The sequence below is a fragment of the Cicer arietinum genome, chromosome 8, assembly GCF_000331145.2.
Source record: "Cicer arietinum cultivar CDC Frontier isolate Library 1 chromosome 8, Cicar.CDCFrontier_v2.0, whole genome shotgun sequence".
Lineage (NCBI taxonomy): Eukaryota > Viridiplantae > Streptophyta > Magnoliopsida > Fabales > Fabaceae > Cicer > Cicer arietinum.
Window position 1 is genome coordinate 27,157,060 of NC_021167.2, and position 24,333 is coordinate 27,181,392.

Below are 24,333 nucleotides of genomic sequence, written 5' to 3' on the forward strand. Positions count from 1 at the left end.
TTTTTGTTTACATTTTGGATCGAGTATTTTGCAAGTGAAGCAACTAATGACATTAACTATGTAGATAAATATTTATTACCAAATTTTTAATACTATAGGTGTGTGTAAAATGGTGTAGCGAAAATTAAGAAATGCACATCATTTATAAAATTTAATTAATTTTTTTTTGAAATATTAGTATCAGAGACATATTATTGCAGTGGTAGAGTTTATAATTATTAGATACTTTTAATTACACTAATTATTATAGAAAATGAGACAAATAACTAATGGTGCTAACAAAATATAACTTAATAGAGAAATTATACGGTATATGTGTCAGTTCAACATGTATGAGTATATTTGATATTTAAATCAATAGTTCAATGTTTTTTATTTTAAATTTTATCACTTCAAAATTATAATAATTAAGTTTTACTACTATTTATCAAATATGTCAGCAAAATAAAATTTAATTTTTTCTGAATTTTTATTACTCATAATAGTGATTATTGAATACTTTTTACAATAAAATATATAAAAAAAATAGTATAAGCCATATAAACAATGAAATAATTTATAGAAAGAAATAAACAGTGAAATAATATTTTTCTTATGAAAAGTATTTCTTGAAATATAAAAGTCAACAAAATAGCTCTTTGATTTATAAAAATTATAATTAATTTATTGATTTAGAGAATAATTGTGACAAAATCTTTTAATTTTGTGAATGGACCATAGAAGTTCCAAACTTAAAAAATCAAATCTAAAAGAATTTTTTTTTAAAAAAAAAAAAAAAATCAAACAGAAATTGAGATAAATTTAGAATATATATTTTTGCCAAACAAAAACTATCAACCTGTTGGGTAAATTTTTGTAAGAAAAAAAAAGCCTGTGGAAAATAACTTTCATGACATCTAATTTTTTTTTGTAGCAAAGATATTAAATATCCACTACCAAACACAAGATGTACAAAGATGGCAATAATACAAGCAAACAAGCTGGACTAGTTTGACATTTAAATAATTAGTGTCAATAACAACTTTTATAACCGAAAAATACAAGAAAATATTATGATAATGATCGATAAAAATCATTGATGTGTATATGACTTATTTTATTCCTCCTTCGTTCTCTATATCATTTTTCTTCTCTGTATTTTATTCTTTTTGTTCCATTTGTAATTATCAATGTGGTAACTTATATTTTAGGATGAAAGAAATACATTGAATGTATTATAATAAAATAAAGGCTAAATTACATCCGTAGTCCCTTAACTTAATTTCAGGTAACGTTTTAGTCCTTTATCTTTTTGTTTTCCCCGATTTAGTCCTTTATTCCTAAAAATATCAAATAAAGTATGAAAATATAAGTTTATTTGAATATTTGCGTTATGAATTTGATGAAATTTGTATTATATTGAAGAATATAATTAATTTTATGAGTTTTGATTGAATTTTTTTTTGAATTTTCGTATAAAAAATGATATCATTGTTGAAATTTTAAAACATAAAATATCAAATTTTCACTTAAAATTAAAATAAAGGACCAAGTCGGAAAAAAAAAAAAGATAAAGGACTAAAACGTTATCTGAAATTAAATTAAGGGACCACGAATGTAATTTAGCCTAAAATAAACTAAACGGATGTTGATCCATAGTTTTGTTAAAAAAAGAATTAATTATTTATATAAATATTGTTAGTGCGTTTTCCTATAATATCAAAACTTCAAAAGAGAGGTATTTTAAATGGTCTTAATAATGTGAGTTGTGTCTATTAATCATGTATTTTTTTTTATGTCCCTTTGCTAAAATTATTTGTTGCAAGATTTGTTATTTTGTATTCGTAATGGGTTTAACTACCCTCTTATACTCCTATTAATTCATATACAGTACGTACATATTAATTAGTTAAATATAAATTAAACTCTTGTTAAAAAAATCAGATCCTACAAACTAATTAATTTAATGAATATCTTATTATATTGAAGTCAAGGAATTGTCTAATATGGATTGGTCTAAAATGAATCTCACTATTTTTAATAAATTTTAATCAAATATGATATTTATTTATTTTATTATTATAATATTTATTTTTTACTAAAATTAATTAAGGTTCATGTATTAGACACAACTTGTAGCCAATTAATATTAATATATGTTTTGAAACTACAAATGCAACATAGCATGTTCATAATACAAAGTTCACATAAATATAACTCAAGAATTTCAATCACAAATAACAGGATATAGCATTGTAACTAAACAAATATAATGTAGAATATGGATTTTACATGCATCAAAGAGAAGGGTAAAGCTTCTAGGAATTTATTTGTACGGATAAATGAAAAAACAAAACAAGAGTACTAATCATGCAAAACTATATTGAAATCACACAACCACAAAAAAATTGAATTCAAGGCTTATTTGCTTCAACATGTTTGTGACCACCAATGAAACCACCAACTCCACCTATAACACCCCCTCCAATTCCTCCTACACCCCCTCCAATTCCTTTGAAAGCATAACCCCCAATTCCACCTACAATTCCTCCACCCCCTAAACCACTACCTACACCTCCTCCATATCCACCCCCTAAACCACCACCAACACCTCCTCCATATCCACCACCCAAACCGCCGTCAATTCCTCCTCCATATCCTCCTCCTCCACCTCCACCACCACTGTTGTACCCTCCGAGGCCTTCGGACGGGACACCATCAAAGAACAATTCTGGCTTTTTCACATCTTCTTTTTCATTCTTCAAGTCCCTTCCATCTACATATTGGGACATTCCCAACAATAAACATATCCCAACAACTACCAAAATGAACTTGCCCTCCATGACAATTTATGTATGATAGTAAAACACACACCTTAATTACTACACTAACTTATACTATAGAACTCTCTCCAAAATGCACCATACATGCATGCCTTTATATACTTGTTGCTTGCATGAGAATAATGACCCCCGTATGAGCCAAGAATAATGAGCACCGAATATAGTTGTTGCCTATATATATTCTTGGTATATTAACTTCGAGTAAATAAGTTTTACATTTGACGAAAAAAAATATGGAGCACTTTATAAGTAAGAGGATCCATGAATCTATTGTTTTCCTCTAACTTTCTTATATTAAAAATTTTCTCTCTATATAAATATATATTTTATTTTACATTTTTAATTTTTGAAATTGTATAGGTCGATCAATTTAGTTTTTTAAATTTATGCAATAACAATTTAATTAGTCTCTTAAATTTAAAAATATCAATCAATTTAATTATTGTTTTCAAAGTTTTTACAATTTTCAAATTTTTATGTTTGTTTCGATGTATGTCTTTTATTGATTTTGATATATATAATTATTAAAAAAATATTTTGATATAGTAACTAAATTAACTAAACAAAATTTAAGATATTAATTTATTATTTTATAAATTTAAATGATTAAATTGACGAACTTGATCTTATAATTTTAATGCGACTATTTAATCAATAAAATAATATATACATATATTTCAAAATGTAAAAAACTTTTTACGAATTATGATGAGTAACGAGCACACATAAAATTCATGCATACAAAAACAAAGTTTTAAATTTAAATTTTAAATAAAAAAAATTAATTTAATAATATCAATATTTGTCGATTGAATTAATTTTTTCATATCAAAATGTAAAAAGATGAATAGAAATATTATTTAATGTGATGGGTTAGGTTTAATTGTTACCACACAATCTACATTCTCGTAAGGTATTCGCATTCATATTGGCCATATTACACTCTCCCACGCCGCTTATGGTTGTTAGGTTAATAATATCTTCACCGGCCATTTCTGACAATAGGCCCATCGCATTATCTGCATGGCACCATAATATAGGCTATAGTGGATAATAATACTATAGTATGTTCTTATTATTATTAGGGTTAAACATCATTCTGAGTAATATTTAGTTGTAGCCATATTGGATGTGAACTTCGAAAAGTAATATTTTATTTTATATTCGTATTATTTATTCTGTAGTAGTCGGTCATTCATTCTAAAGTGTGTAAAAATCACAATTAAATTGAAGCTTTTAATAAACTCCGGAATCTCAATTTTTTCACTACCAAATCAAAAAATTTTAAAAATTTCACTACTAAATCATCATATCCAGTAAAAAAGTCAATAATTTCAAGAGACGGAAATAACATCAACCTTCTAAGATTGTTTGTCCGCTTTCTACTAACAAAACTTTTTTCTCCTCAACAAACTACCATTAAATTTTGACTATAAAAGTATTAACATTTAAAATGTATATGAGAAAAAAGGACTAAGCACGAACAATGTAAAGAAATTTTACATCACATTGCTGATTATTAACCAATAAATATTAATCATCTCACTATATGTTTGTAACTTCTATCAACCAATAAATATATCGTTTCTATCTCAAGTTAACTATAAATGTAAAAATGGTTTACACTATCCGTGCATCCAATAATTAAACAGAGAAGAGGTGCATTCAATAACAAAAAGTTGCAAAATAATAACCCCAAAACTTTTTTTAAGAAGAAAAAGCCCAAATTCATTTCTAAAATGAGCCCATTAACACATAAGCCCACAAACAAATCACTCTCATTTCTCACCAAAACATAGAAAGATAAATAACACAAATCTAAAAAAAGACAAAGAAAAAAAAAACTTAAATTTCCCCCAAATTGAACACGAAACAAAAACCCTAACCAACACAATTCACCATTTTTTTTCATCAATCAGAATAAAATCCCCAATTTTCCTTCTCCAAATTCAAGTTTCCCTTCGAATTAGGGTTCATTTTATAAAATGGATGACATGGAAGACGACGCAAGGTACCCTTCAAAAGGATACCCTTTGCGACGCAAAAACCCTAACCTTCGTCAAAAACACCCAATTCGCACCTTACAATATCATCACCCACCCACTCTTCGTTACAACGATCCCGACCACAACAACAACAACATCGAAGAAGATTACGAAGACGAAGAACCCGAGGAATTCGACGACTACAACGTCGATGAAGAAGATGAAGACGGTATTGAAAATGGGTATATCGGTAATTTCGATGAAAATGAAGGGTTCATTAGGAAAAAGAGAAAAATACGAAGTGGTAGTGGTTCTTCTTCCGTTTCAAACTATGATTTGATGCCACGTGGCAAATTCTCATACGTTAATCGTGGCAGTGGTGGTGGTAGTTCTTCTGTGTCAGAGGAATGGAATGAACATGGAACTTTTGTGTTGTTGGAAATTTGGGGTGAAAAATTTCTTCAACTTGGTAGGAACAGTTTAAGATCAGAGGAATGGCATGAAGTTGCTGAGAAAGTTTCTGAGGAGTTAAAAGTTGAAAGGAACGTTTCACAGTGTAGGAGTGTTTTGGATAAAGTGAAAAGAAGGTACAAGAAAGAGAAAAGTAGAATGGATGAGATGGGTTTGGGTGTTAGTTCATGTAAATGGCCATTTTTCAAGAAGATGGATATGTTGATGTCTTCGTCGGCAAGGCAAGAGTATGGACTTGCTTGTGGCGTTGATTCGGGCGAGTTTGTTTTTATGAATACGCGGGTTTATTTGAATAGGTCTAATGGTTTTGATGAAATGAGGGATAGCCCTGGTGAGTCGGAGACTTCGGAGGATGATGAGGATGACGATGAAGATGATGATTTCGATGGAGTTCGTGGCGGTGGTGGTGATGAGGAGGAGGATGAGGTGGATAAGGAGGAGGAGGAGGCTTCGTATAGGGTTTTGGCCGATAGTATTCAGAAGTTTGGGAAGATATATGAGAAGATTGAGAATACTAAGAGGCAACAGATGATGGAGTTGGAGAAGATGAGGATGGATTTTAATAGAGAATTGGAGCTGCAGAAGAAGCAGATTTTGGAAAGGACTCAGGCTGAAATTTCGAAGATGCAAGAAGTAGGAGATGATGATGATACAGACACTTCTGCTGATAATCTCAGTGAATAATGTAGGTTTGTTGGTTGGTTATGGTTTTTTGAAGTATGTATTTTGTTGTAATTGCATATTTTATTGCTTATGATTTGATTATATAGTATGCAGATATTTGTGCATCGTTACTTGTTCACGCGGTGAATAAATTTGTTTAGTACTGCAAATTATGCAATGTTATTTGGAATTTAAAATTTAATCAAAGAACTTAATTGAATTTTGAAGAAGTTATACTTGTAGGGACTTAACTTGGATTGAGTTAATTTCCTAAGTTGTTCAATATACACTTGGTTTTAGCGAAGAGTCGAAGACATCTTTTTTGTGTGTTTCGTACCTGATAAGAACATTTCCTGATGAAGGGTTGATTATAGGAATCACTTCATATCGATTGAGTTAGATTTGAACAGCCTTGAAAATGATTTGATTATTGTTCTTGAGGCTATTTGTAGTCGTTTATCATAACCATTCATAGCCCTCTCTATCTTGTCAATGCTAACCTTATCAATGGGGTAAGTGGTGTTTGTAAATCAATGTAATTTACTGATTTACTTTTTTTTTATTGTCACAATTATGGGCATGGACATGGTTTTGCTGAATATTTTTTCTGATGAAAGGAAGCTTACTCTTTTAGCTCTTTGAATAGTTCATCCAGATTGTTTAAAAATTGCAGATCTATCTTGGTTAGACATGCCATACTACATGAATCCTCATATCACTGAATTAATTTGGAAACAGCATGTATACAAAAATAAAATAAGAAACAAATTTTAAACTTTTGAGTGTTTGTACAGACTTTAAGAATGGGCAAGAAACCGGTTTTTCATGGTTACCTCAATAATAACTGGATTGAAACGGGACTAAACCTCTGTTAGCAAATTTCAAACTGTTGAAAATATATTTATATTTATTACATATCATGTAAATAGGGATAATATCTCCCATATTTATTTTTGTATTTATTGTCTTGAGCCTATATAAAACAGACTCCGTTGTGTAGTTCAGACACACGGTTTCACCATATGTCTCTCTCATTTTCTCTTATTCAACATGGTATCTAGAGCCTATTAAGAGAGACAACCCTATACCGTGATTACCCCGGGACCCACTGTCCTTCGGTGAGATTTTTTTTCGGTAAACCGTGTCTCAATTCCGGTTTACCCTTCTTTGTCGCTTTTTCGTTCATTTTTTCTCCACTGTTCACTGTTCATTGCGCGACAGTGTTCATCGCGCGGTACTGTTCATCGGAAAAAAAAGATTTTCTTTGGTGGTTAGAGTATTGTCAAAACTCGAGTTCCGTTGTTTCAACTGCACAAAGTGGTAAGTCACTTGTTTGCATCTCACTTTCTCATAGCCCATGGATTCTCGATTCTGGTGCATCTGATCACATTACTGGTAATAAGACTCTTTTCTCCCCTCTCAACATCTGGTTATTTACCTAGGATAGTCTCAGCCAATGGTTCCCAAACACAGTCTCAAGGGATTGGCACTGTCCAAATCCTCCCTACTCTGTTAGTTAAATCTGTCCTTTATGTGCCTGGATGCCCATTTAATTTAATTTCTATCAGTCGATTGACTCGTTCTCATGACTGTGTTGTCACATTTACTAATTGCAATGTTACTTTGCAAGACCGAATATCAGGACGACAAATTGGTGTCGGATGTGAGTCTAATGGTCTTTATTATCTCTCAAACCCATCAACAGCGTGCCCTACCACATATTCTCCTCTTACTATACATGCTCAGTTAGGTCATCCGAGTCTTCCCAAACTTCAACAATTAGTACCTAATCTAACCAAAATATCTAGCTTAAATTGTGAGTCGTGTCAATTAGGGAAACACACTCGTAGTCATTTCACTGATCGAGCTAATAAACGAGCTTCCTCCCCATTTGCTTTAGTTCACTCAGATGTTTGGGGTCCCTCTCGTACTATTTCCACACTTGAGTCTAGATATTTTGTTACCTTTATCGATGATTTTTCCCGTTGTACGTGGTTATTTTTAATGAAAAATAGGTCTGAATTATTTTCTATTTTTGAACAATTTTATAAGGAAATTAAAACTCAATTTGGTGTATCCATTCGCACTTTGCGCAGTGATAATGCCCGTGAATATTTGTCCCATCAATTTCAAAATTTTATGACCTCTAACGGCATTCTTCATCAAACATCTTGTGCTCATACACCTCAACAAAATGGGGTAGCCGAACGCAAAAATCGGCACCTTATTGAAACCACTCGTACTCTCCTTCTTCATGGTAATGTACCATCTCGCTTTTGGGGCGATGCTGTTCTAACGGCGTGCTATCTTATAAATCGCATGCCTTCGTCTGCTCTTGATAACAAAGTCCCTCACTCGATCCTCTTTCCTGGTACCCCTCTTCACTCACTTCCTCCTCGGGTCTTCGGATCTACATGTTTTGTCCACAATCTCACTCCTGGTCTTGACAAACTTTCAGCTCGATCATTAAAATGTGTCTTTCTGGGTTATCATCGGTCCCAAAAAGGTTATCGTTGTTATTCTCCTACTCTTCGACGATATCTCATATCGGTTGATGTCACATTTTTTGAGTCTGTTACATACTATGAGTCGCTTCCTGATCCTTTGTCTGCAACTATTCCTCTGGACCTACCAAAGTCTATTTCACCTTCTCTTTTACCATTAGAGCCTATTACGTATGCCCCACCTGAGACACCTCCTGTGGCCCCTCCCACTGTCCCACTTGAGACTCCTCTTGTTGATCCTCCAACTGTACAACCTCTTCAGACATATCGTCGTCGTCAACCACCATCGGTTGTACATGTCCCTACACCTGTTCTTGATACCGAGGTCACTCCAGACGCTCCTTCACCGCCACCTCCTTCTTTATCGGATCCGACCCTTGATATTCCTATTGCTATTCGTAAAGGTATACGTCCTACTCGTAACCCATCCCCTCATTACATTGGCTTGAGTTACCATCGTCTTTCTCCTTTGCATTATACTTGTTTGTCTTCCCTGTCTTCTGTTTCTATTCCTAAATCTCCAGGTGAAGCTTTATCTCACCCAGAGTGGAGACAAGCAATGATTGACGAGATGTGTGCACTTCAGAGTAGTGGTACATGGGAATTGGTTCCTTTACCGTCGGGAAAGTCTTTAGTAGGATGTCGTTGGCTTTATACGGTGAAAGTTGGTCCTGATGGTAAGATTGATCGTTTTAAAGCTCGTTTGGTAGCAAAAGGGTACACTCAAGTTTTTGGCCTCGATTACAGTGATACTTTCTCCCCTGTGGCTAAGATGGCCTCTGTTAGACTACTCCTCTCTATTGCAGCCATCAGACATTGGTCTCTACATCAACTTGACATTAAAAATGCTTTTTTGCATGGTGACCTTGAAGAAGAAGTGTATATGGAGCAACCACCTGGGTTTGTTGCTCAGGGGGAGTCCTCTACCATGGTTTGTCGACTTCAGAGGTCTCTCTATGGTCTTAAACAGTCTCCTCGAGCTTGGTTTGGTAGATTTAGCACAGTAGTGCAACAATTTGGCATGATTCGAAGTGAAGCTGATCATTCTCTTTTTTATCGTCACTCAACCCAAGGGTGCATTTACTTGATTGTCTATGTAGATGATATTGTCATAACTGGTAGTGATCAACAGGGCATACTCCAATTGAAACAACATTTATCTCATCAGTTTCAAACTAAAGATCTTGGCAAGCTCCGCTACTTCTTGGGTATTGAGGTAGCCCAATCTAAGGACGGCTTAGTAATTTCACAAAGAAAATATGCTATGGATATTCTTGAAGAGACAGGTTTGTTGAATGCCAAACCGGTTGACACTCCTATGGATCCAAACGTCAAACTTCTACCTAATCATGGGGAGCCATTTTTAGATTCAGGGAGATACAGAAGATTGGTTGGTAAATTAAACTACCTCACAGTCACCCGTCCAGACATTTCTTTTGCAGTCAGTGTGGTAAGTCAATTCTTAAATTCTCCTTGTCAAGAACACTGGGATGCTGTGATACGAATCTTGAAATACATTAAAGGTGCTCCAGGAAAAGGTCTAATTTATGAAAACAGAGGACATACTCAGATAGTTGGTTATTCAGATGCCGATTGGGCAGGCTCACCCATTGATAGGCGATCCACTTCTGGGTATTGTGTACTTGTTGGAGGAAACTTAATATCTTGGAAGAGTAAGAAACAAAGTGTAGTTGCAAGATCTAGCGCTGAAGCTGAATACAGGGCTATGGCATTAGTGACTTGTGAGCTCATTTGGTTGAAACAGTTACTCAAAGAGCTTCAATTTGAAGAGGCAACACAAATGACATTAATATGTGATAATCAAGCAGCATTGCACATTGCCTCTAATCCAGTTTTTCATGAGAGGACCAAGCATATTGAGATAGATTGTCACTTTGTAAGGGAGAAGATCGAATCAGGCGACATCACCACTAGTTTTGTTAATTCCAATGATCAATTGGCAGATGTATTCACTAAGTCTCTGAGAGGTCCTCGAATCAGTTATATATGTAACAAGCTTGGTGCATATGATTTATATGCTCCAGCTTGAGGGGGGAGTGTTGAAAATATATTTATATTTATTACATATCATGTAAATAGGGATAATATCTCCCATATTTATTTTTGTATTTATTGTCTTGAGCCTATATAAAACAGACTCCGTTGTGTAGTTCAGACACACGGTTTCACCATATGTCTCTCTCATTTTCTCTTATTCAACACAAACTAAGACAATGCATATGGAAATTAGATTTTTCTGGCTAAAGGATGATGGAAGAACATCAGGTATCAACATATAATTTGCTTCAAACTTTGAAGAGTAGTGGTAGGAAGTGTTACTGATAAAGAAAAAGAGCGACCGAGGTGGGGTCTTGAGAGCAGATGCACGCAGCTTAACTCCGCAAGCGGAGACGCTGTTTTCAAGATTTGAACATGTGATCTCCAGGTCACTAGGCAACAAGATTACTAGGTCACTAGGCAACAAGATTACTATTGCACCAAGACTCTCCCTCTAAAGGAAGTGCTACCGACATACAAATTTAATAGGATAAAATTTTAACATTGTAAGATGGTCCCATATTCACAATTTATTATGATGCTAAACAACTTTAGTTTGTTTGGTTTTTCCCCCCCTAAACCATGTCTAGAAACTAAAAGTGTGACTATATTATCACAAGAAGCTGGATAATATTCTCTAACTTACACCAAATGGTATTCGTTATTATTCTTCTGAGAGATGAAACTAGCACAAGAAATGGTGATCAGAGTGCACAATTTTCCTTAACCTTCTTACTTGCCTTACTTCAGTTGCTTGGTCTTGCAAAATTTGAAAAAAAGTCTAGTTTGTAGAGTTTTCTTTACAAGAATTCACTGGCCTTTTATGCATTAGAGAAGGTTAGCTTTTATGCTTTCAAAGGCTCAACTCTTCCTTTTATCATCTCTTCATCCCGTAACCGTGATTCATGAATAAATACTTTGTTTGGATTTGTAACTATATATGTATTTAGACAGGCTTTATTGCTAAGTTTAAATAGTGAATGGTATTTGACTCTGATATTAAAAAATGATATTGCAATGTTTTACATTTTTTTCTGTCTTAGGTGTTAAAATAACCTTGGAAAGTGTAGTGATTCCTGAAAGTGCACCTGTTTTGGAGGAAAGATTGCCTACAAGCTGAAATGAGGTGCTACCAGGAAGTTTGTCAACTCCTTTGTGTTATCTTACAATTTTGAAATTGATGCAAAATTGTAATGATATTTTTGTAAAAGTAACACCTGCAAATTGTAATAATATTTTTGTAAAAGTAACACCTGCAAATTGTGGTGCAGTTGTAACAAGCTGCTGCAAATTTCTTTAACCATATTCATCTGAAGATATGCTTTCATCTTTTATTCAATTAACGCTTAATGTTGATAGTTTGATAAAGCATTTCCATTTAGTTGATTTTAGATGTGACACTATTTAATTTTCAATTATGGCTCTTGGGATGTGCTAATTCCAGTGTTATTAAATAGCAGTTATATCCAATTGCTATCATTACTCTTATGACCTGTTTAGTACGAAATATTGTTAAATAGTGATTGTAGTGGAATTATACCACTTATGGATAGCAGAAGTTTCCACGATCCACCACATCCGAAATATTAGCCATTGCTAAAATTGATGTCAATTTAGGGATGAAAATTTTATAAAGAACAAAATTAAATATTTAATTTATGATTAAAGATCTTTCAAAAAAAATAATTACTATTGAAAGTATGTTTTGGCAAAGAGTTCATTCATATCCAGCCTGATAGAAAATATAAAATAATAGAATGTGAAATAAAATTGAGGTATCCTCTCGAGTGAAAATGGCAATACAGCTGAAAATCATGTCTTATTAATTTGATGTCATATGTCTACAATGGAAATAACTCATCCTTGAGAGGAGGACAAATCCATTGTATCTGAATATAAGTAATCTCCCACATATCATCATCTTCTTTAGGTTCCAAATAACCCTCTTCCTTCATTTGTGTTATAATCTTTTTCAACAAATCAGGAACAATTTCATTCAATGATGAAGGACCATAATGTCCTAAATCAGCTTTCATGCATGTATCCATTCTCCTCAATATTCCTAACCAAAATGCTCTAAATCCAGGACTCTCAGAAATTTGTCTCAAAGATTGTAAGTACATTTGTGACAATAGTTCCATTGCAAGTTTGAGAGTACTTTCCATACTTCTCATTTCCCTCTCAGCATTTTCCCTTCTTGAATATTCCAACATTTTCTCATGTAACTCATCAACCATAGCAAATATCACAAGGTTGAAATAGTTTATGCAGTTTGACGATGTATATAGCATTTCTTCAGCTAAGTTAAAACTCTTGTGAAGTGAATAAACTGCATGGTTTCTTATCTCTTCTTGTCTTGATAAACTTGTTCTTCGAAACACTTCACCGAGTTTCACAAAAAGAGTCATGTTATAGTTTGGAGATGAAGAGCCTCTAAAACTGTCTTCAATGGATGAACTACTTGTGTTACTTGCTGCACTAACATTACTACCTGGATCTGAATATTGTGTTCTATGCCATTGAATCAACAAGTTTACTGAATCAGCTAAAAGATCCAATATTTTCTTTTTTTTCTCTATTGGACTATTCTTGGCTAAGAAGCAACCGAAAGCGCAATCTATGCAGTACGCGTAATTCATTCGTGTCAAATAAGTGCCATCAGAGTATAATGATATTAAGGCCTCGATTCCTATATCGTAAGTTTCCGGGTGTCTCCATGCAACTGATAACAAATTCAACACTGACTTCCATCCAATTTGAGTCTGCAGGTTTGCAGGGTATTCGATGATTATTTTGCACATCGATTGCGATATGATCTCGTGACACATGTCGAGTATTTCTTTATCGAGTTTCCACATTAAAGTTATGGACTTGAAAATAAGTTCCTCGGCTAGTTTGTCTTCTCTTGGTGTTGAAAATAGCTTGAGACATACCTTGAGAAGGCCTAATAGAGCCTTTTCAGCGAATGGAATCGGCGAAAACATTGGAAATTGAGCAACTGCTAGGAGATAGTCGTGAAAATTTGGCCAAAATAGTTGGAATCTGTGAACATTAGATAAAGATATTGCAGTGATTACATCCCAACAAAATCCAACAGTTTCTTCTTCTTCAACCGGTGTGCTAAACTTTTGGCCTTTTCCGGCGGCTGCAAATATCAATGATCTTCCAAGGTTTTGTAAACAACCTGTAGGAATGTTTGAACTACTACTAAAGATGCTACCAATTCTGCACATTTTTATCATTTTGAGATTCTGTTCAAATTCACTACCAAGTGTTAAACCATCTTCGTTTTCATGCGAAAGAAGCGACAGACGAGTCATGATGCTAGGAAACCGATGAGCGCCAAATTTATGATCATCAGTTGGAGAAATGGCACCTGATTCAGGTGTTGTTGGTGCATCTATCGACGCCTCGAAATCAATGACAGATTGTGGTAGCAATTTGAGCCTTTTGAGTTTCAACAAGCAATCTACTATGTTCTTCCATCCTCCTCGAATCGAGTCTCGAAAATCGTTCGCCAAAGTGAAAATAGCAACTGTTGCCAGTCTTGGTTTCAAATCATGACTGAATGTAAACATGGTCTCTTCTGTTGAAGCATAAGGATTTAGCAATGTTGTGAATTTGCAAAAAGATGTTATCAGTTCATCAAGTGTGTCTTCTAATCCATATTGAGAAATTCTCGCAACCGAAAATAACCCTTCAAGGCACTCATGCATAAGTTCCTCTTCATCTGCATGCTCAAAAAACGACGAAAGAGCGGCTACTGAAGGACCTGCAATACAAGCAAACATATCTCTACACATTCTACGGTCGAATTCGCATTGTATGAAACTCGGCATTACTTTGGATCGGTTTATGAGCTGAATCCACTTGCTTTGGCTCATGTCTAATGACACAATAGTTTGAGCAAGTGCAATTGCATTGTTAGAAATAGATTGAAAAAGTTCAGAAAGATACTCTCTAGGCAAATCTTGTCCTGCATTGATTGCTCTATTGTTTCTGATAAACTCTTCTTCTGTCATTTTCTTCTTAACTTGTGGATTGTGTTGATCAGTGTTAAGCATGATGAGTGAATAGCATAAGATAAGAACAGTGTCCTTGCTTGCAAATAAATCAGATGATTGATGATCAAAGAATCTCTCCGAAAACGCTTCTAACACACGTTGAATCTTTTGTGACTCGCCCGGTAACCAAAAACTCTCTAGATAAAATCTCAATGCAGTGTCAAGAATCATCCCATTAAAAAGAAAAGTTTCTGTGAATTCCTTAAGAACTTGTAGGTAAAAATTATCAGGGTCACCAAGATATTCGCCTATCGCCTTTTTGTCTAGGCCAGGCGTGTAACGAAAGAAATAAGCATAAGCCTTTGGGTCAGGAGGATCAGATATTAACTTAGCATGCTTCAAGTACTCTAGACCCTTTTTATTATCTCTATTGAAATGGTTCGCTGCTATAAGTAATTTCTTCTTTTGCACTTTCCTGACACGAACTTGTTCGACCCAAGTTTCTAAGTCATCGTCTTTTTCGATGTCCTCCCAAAAAGGTGTATACTCAATCAATTGAGTATTGTAAGGACCTAAAGGTGTTGAATCGTCAATTTTGTCAATGTTATCAGCAATGTTGTGAATCATAATCAATAGTCCTTCAAAAGCTTGAATGTGTAAACTTGTTAAGTGACCATTTATTGCAAATGAATGCTTGCAAAGTAATCTTCCAACTTCTTCAAACACATTTCTGCAACATGGATCACAGTCAAAGTTTGCATAAACTTCAATTATGAATGTTGGTTGTCTGCAGAAATTTATTATCCCTTCTACTGCTACTTCTTGAAGATGAATTGTGCTTCCAAGTGTTGCAATCCTTATTAGTACATGTCCAAAGAATGCTTCTAATTGGAAACGAATAAACCTACACAAAGAAGCAAATCAAAGATTATCAGTTATCACAAAAGTTATATTAAAGTATATCATTTTATGTTTTTCCTGTAAAATTTGTTTTTAGTCCTTGCAAATATATTTTTTTGCTTTTGTTCTTTATTAATTTGTTTTAGTCCTTGCAAAACAATTCATTTAGAATTGATCCGTGTAATATGCGTTCATTTAGAACGAATCTTACCCTCGAAGAAAGTGATAGGCGTTCAAAACGGTACTACAAATCATAGACAGGACAAATGAACTAGACCAACTTCCATAATAAATCAAATGATGAAACAAATCATCTTGAATCATCCTCAAAAGTTTAGGGTGGTTCCCTATCTTATCACCACTCAATTCAATAGCTGAGTTAATCAAAACCAAAGCAAAAATCTGAACATCTTCATCAGCTGTATGAGTAGTTGGTCCATCTGCCTCAACTATAGAAACAACATTCAACAAAGAACATAGAAAATGAAATATATCAATGCAACACCTAACTCCATAACCAGAATGTTCCATACTACTATTATCATCATCATCTTCTTCTATGTCTGATTCAGAATCTCCTTCTCTATTATCCTTAATATCAATCTCAGGTAACCTTGCATACACATCTTGGATAAGTTCATGCATTGTGTATCTTGCACTTCTTTGTAGTAAATCTCCTCTGTTCACAGATTGCTGAACAACTTGAAAACATGCATTAACTAGTGTGCAAACAGATTGATCAGTGAGTAAGATTGAAGCTTTATGATGCATTATCCCTGCTAAAACCTGCAGAATATAAGCTTAAGAATCTTCTTCTAAAGAATTTATAAACTTAATTTTCATATACTGTCAGTATAAAAAAATTTACACTATCAGAGAATCACATGCACTCGTATGTTTGACTTTCAATGATCTGATAGTTATAATTGATTGACAGCGTAAATAACCTCAAGCCAAATAATAAATATTTTCTCCTCTTGTCTATAACATACCATCGCCTTATCTATTACAAGACTTCAATTTTCATTAAAATGTTATGCTTGCAAGAATGATCCAAACATGAAATATAAATATTTTCTTCCAAATAAATATGTCCCTTATCATATCTTAATCAATTTTTCAAACAAATATTTTATTCGGTCTTAAATATAAGCAAAAGTAAGTTAAAAAAACCAATTAATCTAGTCCAAATATTAAACCAAATACATCAACTTTCTTTAATCCTACTTTTATTTATATTTGAGACTAGAATTGTATTTTCTTTAGAGCTGATTTTAAGACAAAGATAATAATCAAATCCTCTGCAACGCTATTCACAGTGCAGCTACTGGAGAGTTTCTGAATCCATGATCAAAAAACCATAATCAAGATTCAACACTTCTCCAACTTTTGCACTTGGCAGCGTTGCACAGGATTTCAAATCCTAATAATTGTCATAGGATAATGCAAATTGACAAACAATTATTCTATATAACATCTACATTGATTGAAACTATATCTGATATTCACACCTACACAGCGCTGATAAATGTGACTACATTCAGTTACTTTTATTTTCTCTTACATCATTACCAATATCGACATGTCAGTGTCAATGTTGAGTCTGGTGTGTCTATATCAAGTACTAAGTTTCTAACCTGCAATATCTTCATCATGACAGCATCTTCAGAAACAGGATCAGTTTTCTCAAGCCTACAATTAGTAATCCCTGAAACAATTGATTCGATCGCTTCTTTCGCACCCGGAGTCTTATCATCAAACACTTGAAACTTAAGAATCTTAAGTATAGACGAAAGCGCAACGCCGGTAGCAGAAGCCGGAACATCATCACTTTGTATAACATCAAGAAAAGGAGATAAATATATTGAAGGATCAATGGTTCTCCATTCTTGTTGAGGATTGAAAATGAGAGAACGAAGAGATCTCAATGAAGAAACAATGGAAGAATCATAGTTTTCATCAGAAGGAGATATGTTGTAGAGAGGTGTGAATTCTGGATAACGACGTATCACTGCTAGAACAGCACCAACTTCAGTGCTTAACATGCATGATAGACCTAATTGTCTTCTTTTTGATTTTGTTGTTTTTTTCTTTTGGTTTTGATATTCTTCTAGTTCTTCATTTGTGAAATCTTCTAAGCCTTCCATTGTATAGCATGCATGAAAGTTCAAAATTGATGATCCTTTGAAAAAAAAATATTGTTAGTTAATTAACCATGCAATTCTGCATGCATGCGTGCATGATTTTAAATTACCGTTGCGTTGCAGTAATTATTTAATTTGGTAAGACATAAAAAATATAATGTTGTGTTACTTTTTTTGTTTCATGATTAATTTCACAAAAAACTTCTTGATGTGTAACATAAAGTGGTAGTTTTTTGTTCACTTTGGGAGAGAGGGAGGGAGAGTGGGAGAGAGAGAGGACAAAGGAGAGGGAGTTTTGGAGAGAGTTTTGTGGAGAGTATAGCAGACCAAGTAGTTTTGGAGAGAGTTTCGTTTCTTTATGAGGACACAAATTATGGGGAAAGATATTGTTATTGTGGTCAATGCAATTTTTCTTTGGTTTCAAATCTATATATATAAAGTAAAGTTTTGTTCGTTGTGGCCTATAGTGTCAAAAATAAATTTATTTTAATTTCATTATAAAATGAATTTATTTAATGCTTGCATCCATTAATAATATTGAAACAAAAATCTTGTTTTGGCAAAGCATTAATATAACTATTTTTAATATATTTTAGATAAAATTCTAAAATTTTGAATATTGTTAACAAATTATTATAAAATATTTGTAAATATCTTAATCTTCTCCTATAATAAATAAACAAGTTTTACAACACTAAAAAGAATGTGTATCAATATTATAAACATTCTAACTAATAATTTTTTCTAATTTGTCACGTAAATATTATTTTAATATATACCAAAGTTGATTAAATTAAAAATTGACAATTTATCAATTCCATTTTAACTCTAATGATTAAAATTTTAATTTTAATTAAAATCAAAACAAAAATCATCATTTCAAAATAGATCCATATACAAAAGTTAAAAATTTAGTGTTGAATATAAAATATGGTCAAACTCACACTATTACTAATTAACATTAATAATGTACCATAAAATTCCCCTAAATAAGCAACTGTTACCCAAGCTGAAAACATGTATTTTTTAACTGAGGAGTTAAGTATAAATTTACAAAAACTGCTGTAAAAGTGAGATTACTAGTCCTATCTGCTGCACTCTAATCTCTAGTTGCCTGATTTAAACGAAGTTTTTAGTTCATACCGCAAACATACTAATGTATCTAAAACATCATCATCAAAAGATTCACAATCCTCAATTCGTGAGATAGACATCAATGTCTTCAACCATTCTTCATGAAGAGTTGAAAACTCTGATCTCTGTTCACTTGACCTAAAGCTTTTTCCAATTGATTTTTTCATCTGTTGGCTAGCTTTTGAAGCAATGTTTACAGTTTTCTCTGGGATTCCAGCCATGAGGGCAACCTGCAATCCGTAGCTCTCAGGACATGCTCCAGAGGCAAGCCGATATAGGAAAACTAACTCCTGATCACTTTTGGAAAAGGTATCAGATTTTGAGTTGAAAGCACAAGCCATGTGTTGCATTGTAACGCGTGGATGACAGGCAAACTCTTTTGTTAGCGGATGGTAATGTGTCGCAAATAGCAAGCGACAGTTAACCTTTTCAATCAGATGCCGGAATACCTGTGCAAATCCATAGAATTATTAAGAGGCTGAGGCAGGAATATTGAAACATTATTCAAAGTCATGAGTTAGTTGTGATCATAATAAAAAGAAACAGCTTAAAAATGCTTTACCATTCATGGAGCAAAATTACAGGATAGGGAAAAATACTGATACAATCATGCATTGCAAGAGTACTTAAATTTTGATTAAGTCGACCTCGTAGTAAGTATCGAACCATTGTACTCAAAAATAGAACCAAAAATATCATTTAAGAGAAGAAAAAAGAAGAGTAAGAAGCAGAGTCTCACAGCATATGCAATGGCATAGCCATCAAAAGTGCTTGTTCCCCGACCCAATTCATCAAGGATAACAAGAGAATCTTGAGTAGCATGCTGAAGCACCGATGCAGTTTCAGTACACTCAATAAAAAAGGTACCTAAAAACAAAAACAAAGTTAGCTGAAATTGGAAATCCATAAAGTCATGAGGTAAACTGCAGCAGTACAGACATTTTTTAGGACCACAATACTGAATTTCCAAGTGCAGAAAAACTATGGGAAGCATCCATGGGTAGGCAACACCTCTAATGTGCATGCAACCATAAAGCACATTTGCAGTTGTTAGAGTACTTACTCTCGCCTGCCATGATTCTATCTGTGGCTCCAAGGCGTGTGAAGATGATATCCACAACTGAGAGAACACAATTTTCGCATGGCACATAGCAGCCTAACTGCAAAGACATCAGAGGATATTGTAAAAGCATGGAATAATTGGCACCAACATAGTTTAAGAAAAGTTACTGTCAAGCTTAAAAAAGCAGGTAGAATGGAAAAAGATGCGAACCTGAGCCATAATAACAGCTACACAGGTAGCACGCAAAAGTGTTGATTTTCCACCCATGTTTGGCCCTGTTAAAAGCAACGTGCGAGGATGATGCCCGTCTTCATTCTCACCAAGGATCATGTCATTTGGAACAGGCACACGTCCACTCTCTCCAAGGGCAAATGGATGCCATAGTCCCTTCATTTTGAGCACAGGCATTCCACTATCTTTACTTGTACATTTTGATGTAGGAACTATGATAGGCCTAGACATAGTACCACATGAAAAGCTAGAAGTAACAGCAAAGGATCTTAGTACATCAATGCAATTGATGGCGTGAACAACTTCAAACCATTGGGCAGCTTTCTCCAAAAATAATTCAGCAAGTATTGTGAGTGTTTCGGCATCTGAATCCGTAACATCGTGATTCTGGCACCAAATATAATGTCAGTCGTATAAGTGAACATCCATTTCAATTTTACACACTTAAATTAATTGTGAGGAATTTATAAAATTCTTAAACACTACCTATGTGCCTAAGTATAAGACCCTCTTGGGAAATTTCTTTGTCCCTTTTTATAAGACCCTCTTTCAATTTTCAAGAGCATTAGTTATTTCTTTACTAACTAACACCCCTAATTATTTTAAATCTTTTCCTGCAACAATAAATGTTTTTATGGAACATAAACTAAATCTCTCTCTTGGAAGGTAAATTTGTAAAACAATATCAATCATCAACAAATTTAATACTACTATCAACTTCTTTAATTTCCGTGATTTAGTTAATAGGGTCCTAAATTTAGGGATGGAGGTAGTAAATTGTTCGGATTTGAAATTTCCAAATATAACAGTGAGCTGTTACCAACATCTAATGGTTTATATTCTAATTTACAAATGAACTAACAGGCGCATCCAGTGATAGTACATGCCAATTTCCAATCAATCTAAATTCCATATTAACAATTTTAATAAACTGAAATATACAGGCCTAAGTCAGATTAGGAGGAATATGTGAAGGAAGTTCCAGTTCATATTATTTGAAAGTGCAATAAGGAAGAAAGGTACTTGGTAATTTGGGAAGTCACTATCTACAGCTGCTACAAACTGAGTAAGAAATTGATCAAGCCCGTCACTGCCAGTCAGAATTGGAAGTTTAAAAACCTTGGTCAAGGATGATATTAGAAGCTGCTCTTTCTGTAGTAGAAGCAACAAACCCAAAGCAGTCCGAAGGCCTTTCACAAGTGACCCAAACACTTTCACCTGTATGTATTTAAATTGAAGTTATTTATGTGCACTAAATAACAGAAAAAGCCATACAATGAAGATCATTCTACAGCCTTCAGCACATATTTTGTACATCATAAAAGAAAATCTGAAAATCCTAAAAATATAGATAGATTACTCAACCTAGAATATTATGTTTTCACCAATCAATAAAAACAGATTATTTTAAATTATATCGTAGATAAATTTCTCCAGCACCAATTTCAGTGTTTATGTAAATTGTCATATGAATTTCCTTCAAATCAATGCAATCTCCAAATTCCATTCTAAATGACATGAAATATGCAACTACGTAATGTAATGACATTAGTATCAATATTTTTCTTTGACATTCAATTGAGAAGTTCATTTCATTCAAAACAAGAGTGTAAGAAATTGTTCAGAATTCATAGAAGAACTAATAAGCAATCCTCTACAAATTTGGCATAAAAAACAGTAGAACCCACCCTCTGCTTCAATATTTTCTTTGCCAATAAGGGCAGTAAGATAGGGCTTGATACTTGAAGGCTGGACTTGGTTCGGCCGAGCAATAGTTCCAAATCTGGAAGCTTGCGAAGATGTTGTGCAATATGAGACACAATTTCAGGGCAAGTTATTAGATTATCTACCACATCAAGCCTGTTGTTAATTCCTTCAGCATCTTTTAGTGGACAGCAGATCCAGTTCCTAAGAAGCCGCTTTCCAGATGAAGTAACACAGTTATCAAGATACTTGTACAATGTACCTAAACTCAAGCAGAACAGACTTTTTCATACAGAAATTTTGAATAAAAATGTTAGAATGATACAAGTGCTCAAATAGAACAAGCACTTGCCTGATTTTCCACCATCATCGCTATTACCAAAGATTTCTAGATTAACATATGTTGGACCATCCATTTTGAGGCAACCCTTATAAACCTGGTATGGATATATGTCCCCGTTCTGTAGAATCTCATTTAGCTGTATGAAAAGTAAAACAGATTATTCATCATAAACAACAAAGTTGCATGCCGCTCAAGAAGGCATTATAGTGAGAACAAAATTATACCATCAATCTATCTAGATGACCTATCAGTCCACCAAGAGCAGACAAAGTGATTTCACGATGAATCACTTTGGTCAGCACTTGATCCAGTGAATTAGATGACCCCTTAAAGTATCCCTTCGAACGAATTAAATCACTAATTTCTGAGCTCACCAAGTCGGTGATCGACTGCATTGAAGTCAATTTTAGGGTTGTCGAACCTGCATGAGGAACACAAACCAACAACGAGATCCAAGTCTGATTTTTAAATTTAAATCATATATATAGATTAAACAGAGCAACATGAAAAAGTACTTTGAAAACTTCATGAACTTGACATTTAGCGAAAATATCTAATTGCAACATAGTGCAAAAATTTGCTAAATCAATTATCCCAGATGCAGCTTATCGTGAACTATTCACATTATTAATACACAAGACAGAATGTAAATGAAGCAGAAAAAACAGAGTAAGAAATGTGCAGATGCTACCGTTAGCAGGTCCATTACAAAAATGAATATAATATCATATCAACGTAATTTTAAAAGGGAACAGGTACCTTAAATTCCTATGAAACCACTTGGTTACTGTAATTTTGAGTAACTTTTGTGTCTAAAACAAGACTACTCACCTTTTATAGTTCTCTTTATAATGCCTAGGATATTGTACAATCAAGAAATAACATGTATTTCCAGATATCATAGAGATACAGGACATGTATCAACTGACTAGGTCATTCAAAAAGCACATCTTATACTCTGAATATATTAAAACTTAATGTACTTTTAAGTCAAAGCAGAACTAAATGCACCAATGTATAATAACATACAATAATGACCACCCCAAAATGTTTGTTATACAAAACTGTGCAAAACAATTGCTTTCCTAGCCGTGATATTTAGTTACATACAGCTTCCAAGGCAAAGCATAGTAATGAAAGTAGAAACACACTGAAAATTCTATAATACTTTTAATATGCTAATTCCTAAACTAGAATGAAACATAACATCTCACCGTTTAAAGAGAATTTTCTAAATGCTTTCTGAGCTTCTTTGGACACCCCTGTATAACACCATTCTTAACATTAAGATATAATCCTATACAACGTACAAAATTGAAGGGTATGCAAGCTAAAGGCTAAGAAATAAGACCAATCACCTCTGCTTTCATATATAATTTCCTTGGGTGACACCTAAAGTTTCATTGACAAATCACACAAGCAAATTAGCTAACAATTAGACAAATTATAAGATCAACCACATAAACTAAATACAGAAACAGGAACCAGTTAAGAAAGGGTGTTTTGAGCATACTTGCATCAATAAAGCCCCCAAAGCAGAACAGGACGCGTCGTCATCAATAGAACCAACCCAAAACCTAAGACGAGCACAATCAACAAAAGCAAATCCATATGTAACTGAACCATTATCCGAGCCATTGCTTTCCTGATGAAAATATACAATTCATTGTCACGTTAATTTTCAAATAATTAACATTTAACATCATTATACATTGCAAATACTTATAATAGCACATAAAATATGAAAAATTCTGCAACAGTGAGAAGTGAGGACCTCTTTTATTGCAAGAAGATGATTTGCTTCAGGACCAATATTACCATCCACATTGGTTGATGGGGTGACTACCTGAACTAACTTTCTTAGAATAACCTGCAATCAGGCAGCAAGAGTCATACTATGCAAAAAAGGTGTCAGATGAAAAGAATTAAGGACACAGGCTGAAATCGTATACTGATAGGAACCAACTAGTATAGAAGAAGAAAGAAGAATGATGCACTCTCAGTCTTGGGTTCTTCAAGAGAACTTAATCTCTCCCTTGTCCCAATCTAATTCACCAATTGAATCCCCTTCCCGTTGCCCCTTCTCTAATTGGCAACATGCCTAGTTTATTTCTTCTAACTAACACAACCTAATTAACTAACTAAGCTTCTTAACTAACAGTAACATAACAGACTTAAAATATACAAGTGGAGTTGTAATAATTTAGTCAACAAGAAAAGGCACAATTTCAAATGACAACTGCAAGCCCTACTATGTTTACTGTCTGCAATGTCAATTAGGGACTTAAAAAGTTTCCTTTGTCGTGT

General features: G+C 33.7%; 3 protein-coding genes across 3 annotated transcripts in view; 1 reads left to right on the plus strand and 2 right to left on the minus strand.

The window, feature by feature from the left end:
• The first annotated feature begins 4,634 nt into the window (after positions 1–4,634).
• LOC101512603 (uncharacterized) lies at positions 4,635–11,842 on the plus strand. Its single transcript, XM_004512906.4, has 2 exons — positions 4,635–5,963; positions 11,547–11,842. The coding sequence occupies exon 1, from the start codon at positions 4,808–4,810 to the stop codon at positions 5,960–5,962; it is 1,155 nt and encodes a 384-aa protein (XP_004512963.1). The 5' UTR covers positions 4,635–4,807; the 3' UTR covers position 5,963; positions 11,547–11,842.
• A 447-nt stretch (positions 11,843–12,289) lies between these two features.
• Positions 12,290–17,860, minus strand: LOC101512911 (ARF guanine-nucleotide exchange factor GNL2). The gene is made up of 3 exons (XM_004512907.4): positions 17,045–17,860; positions 15,619–16,193; positions 12,290–15,411 (listed from the first exon to the last, which is right to left on the minus strand). The coding sequence occupies exons 1-3, from the start codon at positions 17,552–17,554 to the stop codon at positions 12,345–12,347; spliced, it is 4,152 nt and encodes a 1,383-aa protein (XP_004512964.1). The 5' UTR covers positions 17,555–17,860; the 3' UTR covers positions 12,290–12,344.
• A 584-nt stretch (positions 17,861–18,444) lies between these two features.
• LOC101513237 (DNA mismatch repair protein MSH7) overlaps positions 18,445–24,333 on the minus strand; it is a 9,148-nt gene continuing 3,259 nt past the window's right edge. Inside the window, exons 6-17 of the mRNA XM_004512908.4 lie at positions 23,801–23,896; positions 23,540–23,671; positions 23,385–23,418; positions 23,241–23,288; positions 22,251–22,447; positions 22,036–22,162; positions 21,668–21,945; positions 21,003–21,197; positions 19,959–20,366; positions 19,749–19,845; positions 19,425–19,552; positions 18,445–19,134 (exon numbers count right to left, since the gene is read on the minus strand). Coding sequence (XP_004512965.1) covers positions 18,658–19,134; positions 19,425–19,552; positions 19,749–19,845; positions 19,959–20,366; positions 21,003–21,197; positions 21,668–21,945; positions 22,036–22,162; positions 22,251–22,447; positions 23,241–23,288; positions 23,385–23,418; positions 23,540–23,671; positions 23,801–23,896 — 2,217 coding nt within the window. The 3' untranslated portion in view covers positions 18,445–18,657. The remainder of the gene's footprint in view (positions 19,135–19,424; positions 19,553–19,748; positions 19,846–19,958; positions 20,367–21,002; positions 21,198–21,667; positions 21,946–22,035; positions 22,163–22,250; positions 22,448–23,240; positions 23,289–23,384; positions 23,419–23,539; positions 23,672–23,800; positions 23,897–24,333) is intronic.

Coding starts and splice junctions, on each gene's coding strand:
- LOC101512603 (XM_004512906.4), top strand. CDS start 4,808: ATGGATGACATGGAAGACGACGCAAGGTACCCTTCAAAAGGATACCCT.
- LOC101512911 (XM_004512907.4), bottom strand. CDS start 17,554: ATGGAAGGCTTAGAAGATTTCACAAATGAAGAACTAGAAGAATATCAA. Junction 16,194..17,044: donor TCATGATGAAGATATTGCAG/GTTAGAAACTTA, acceptor TATATTCTGCAG/GTTTTAGCAGGGATAATGCA. Junction 15,412..15,618: donor GCCTATCACTTTCTTCGAGG/GTAAGATTCGTT, acceptor TTCTTTGTGTAG/GTTTATTCGTTTCCAATTAG.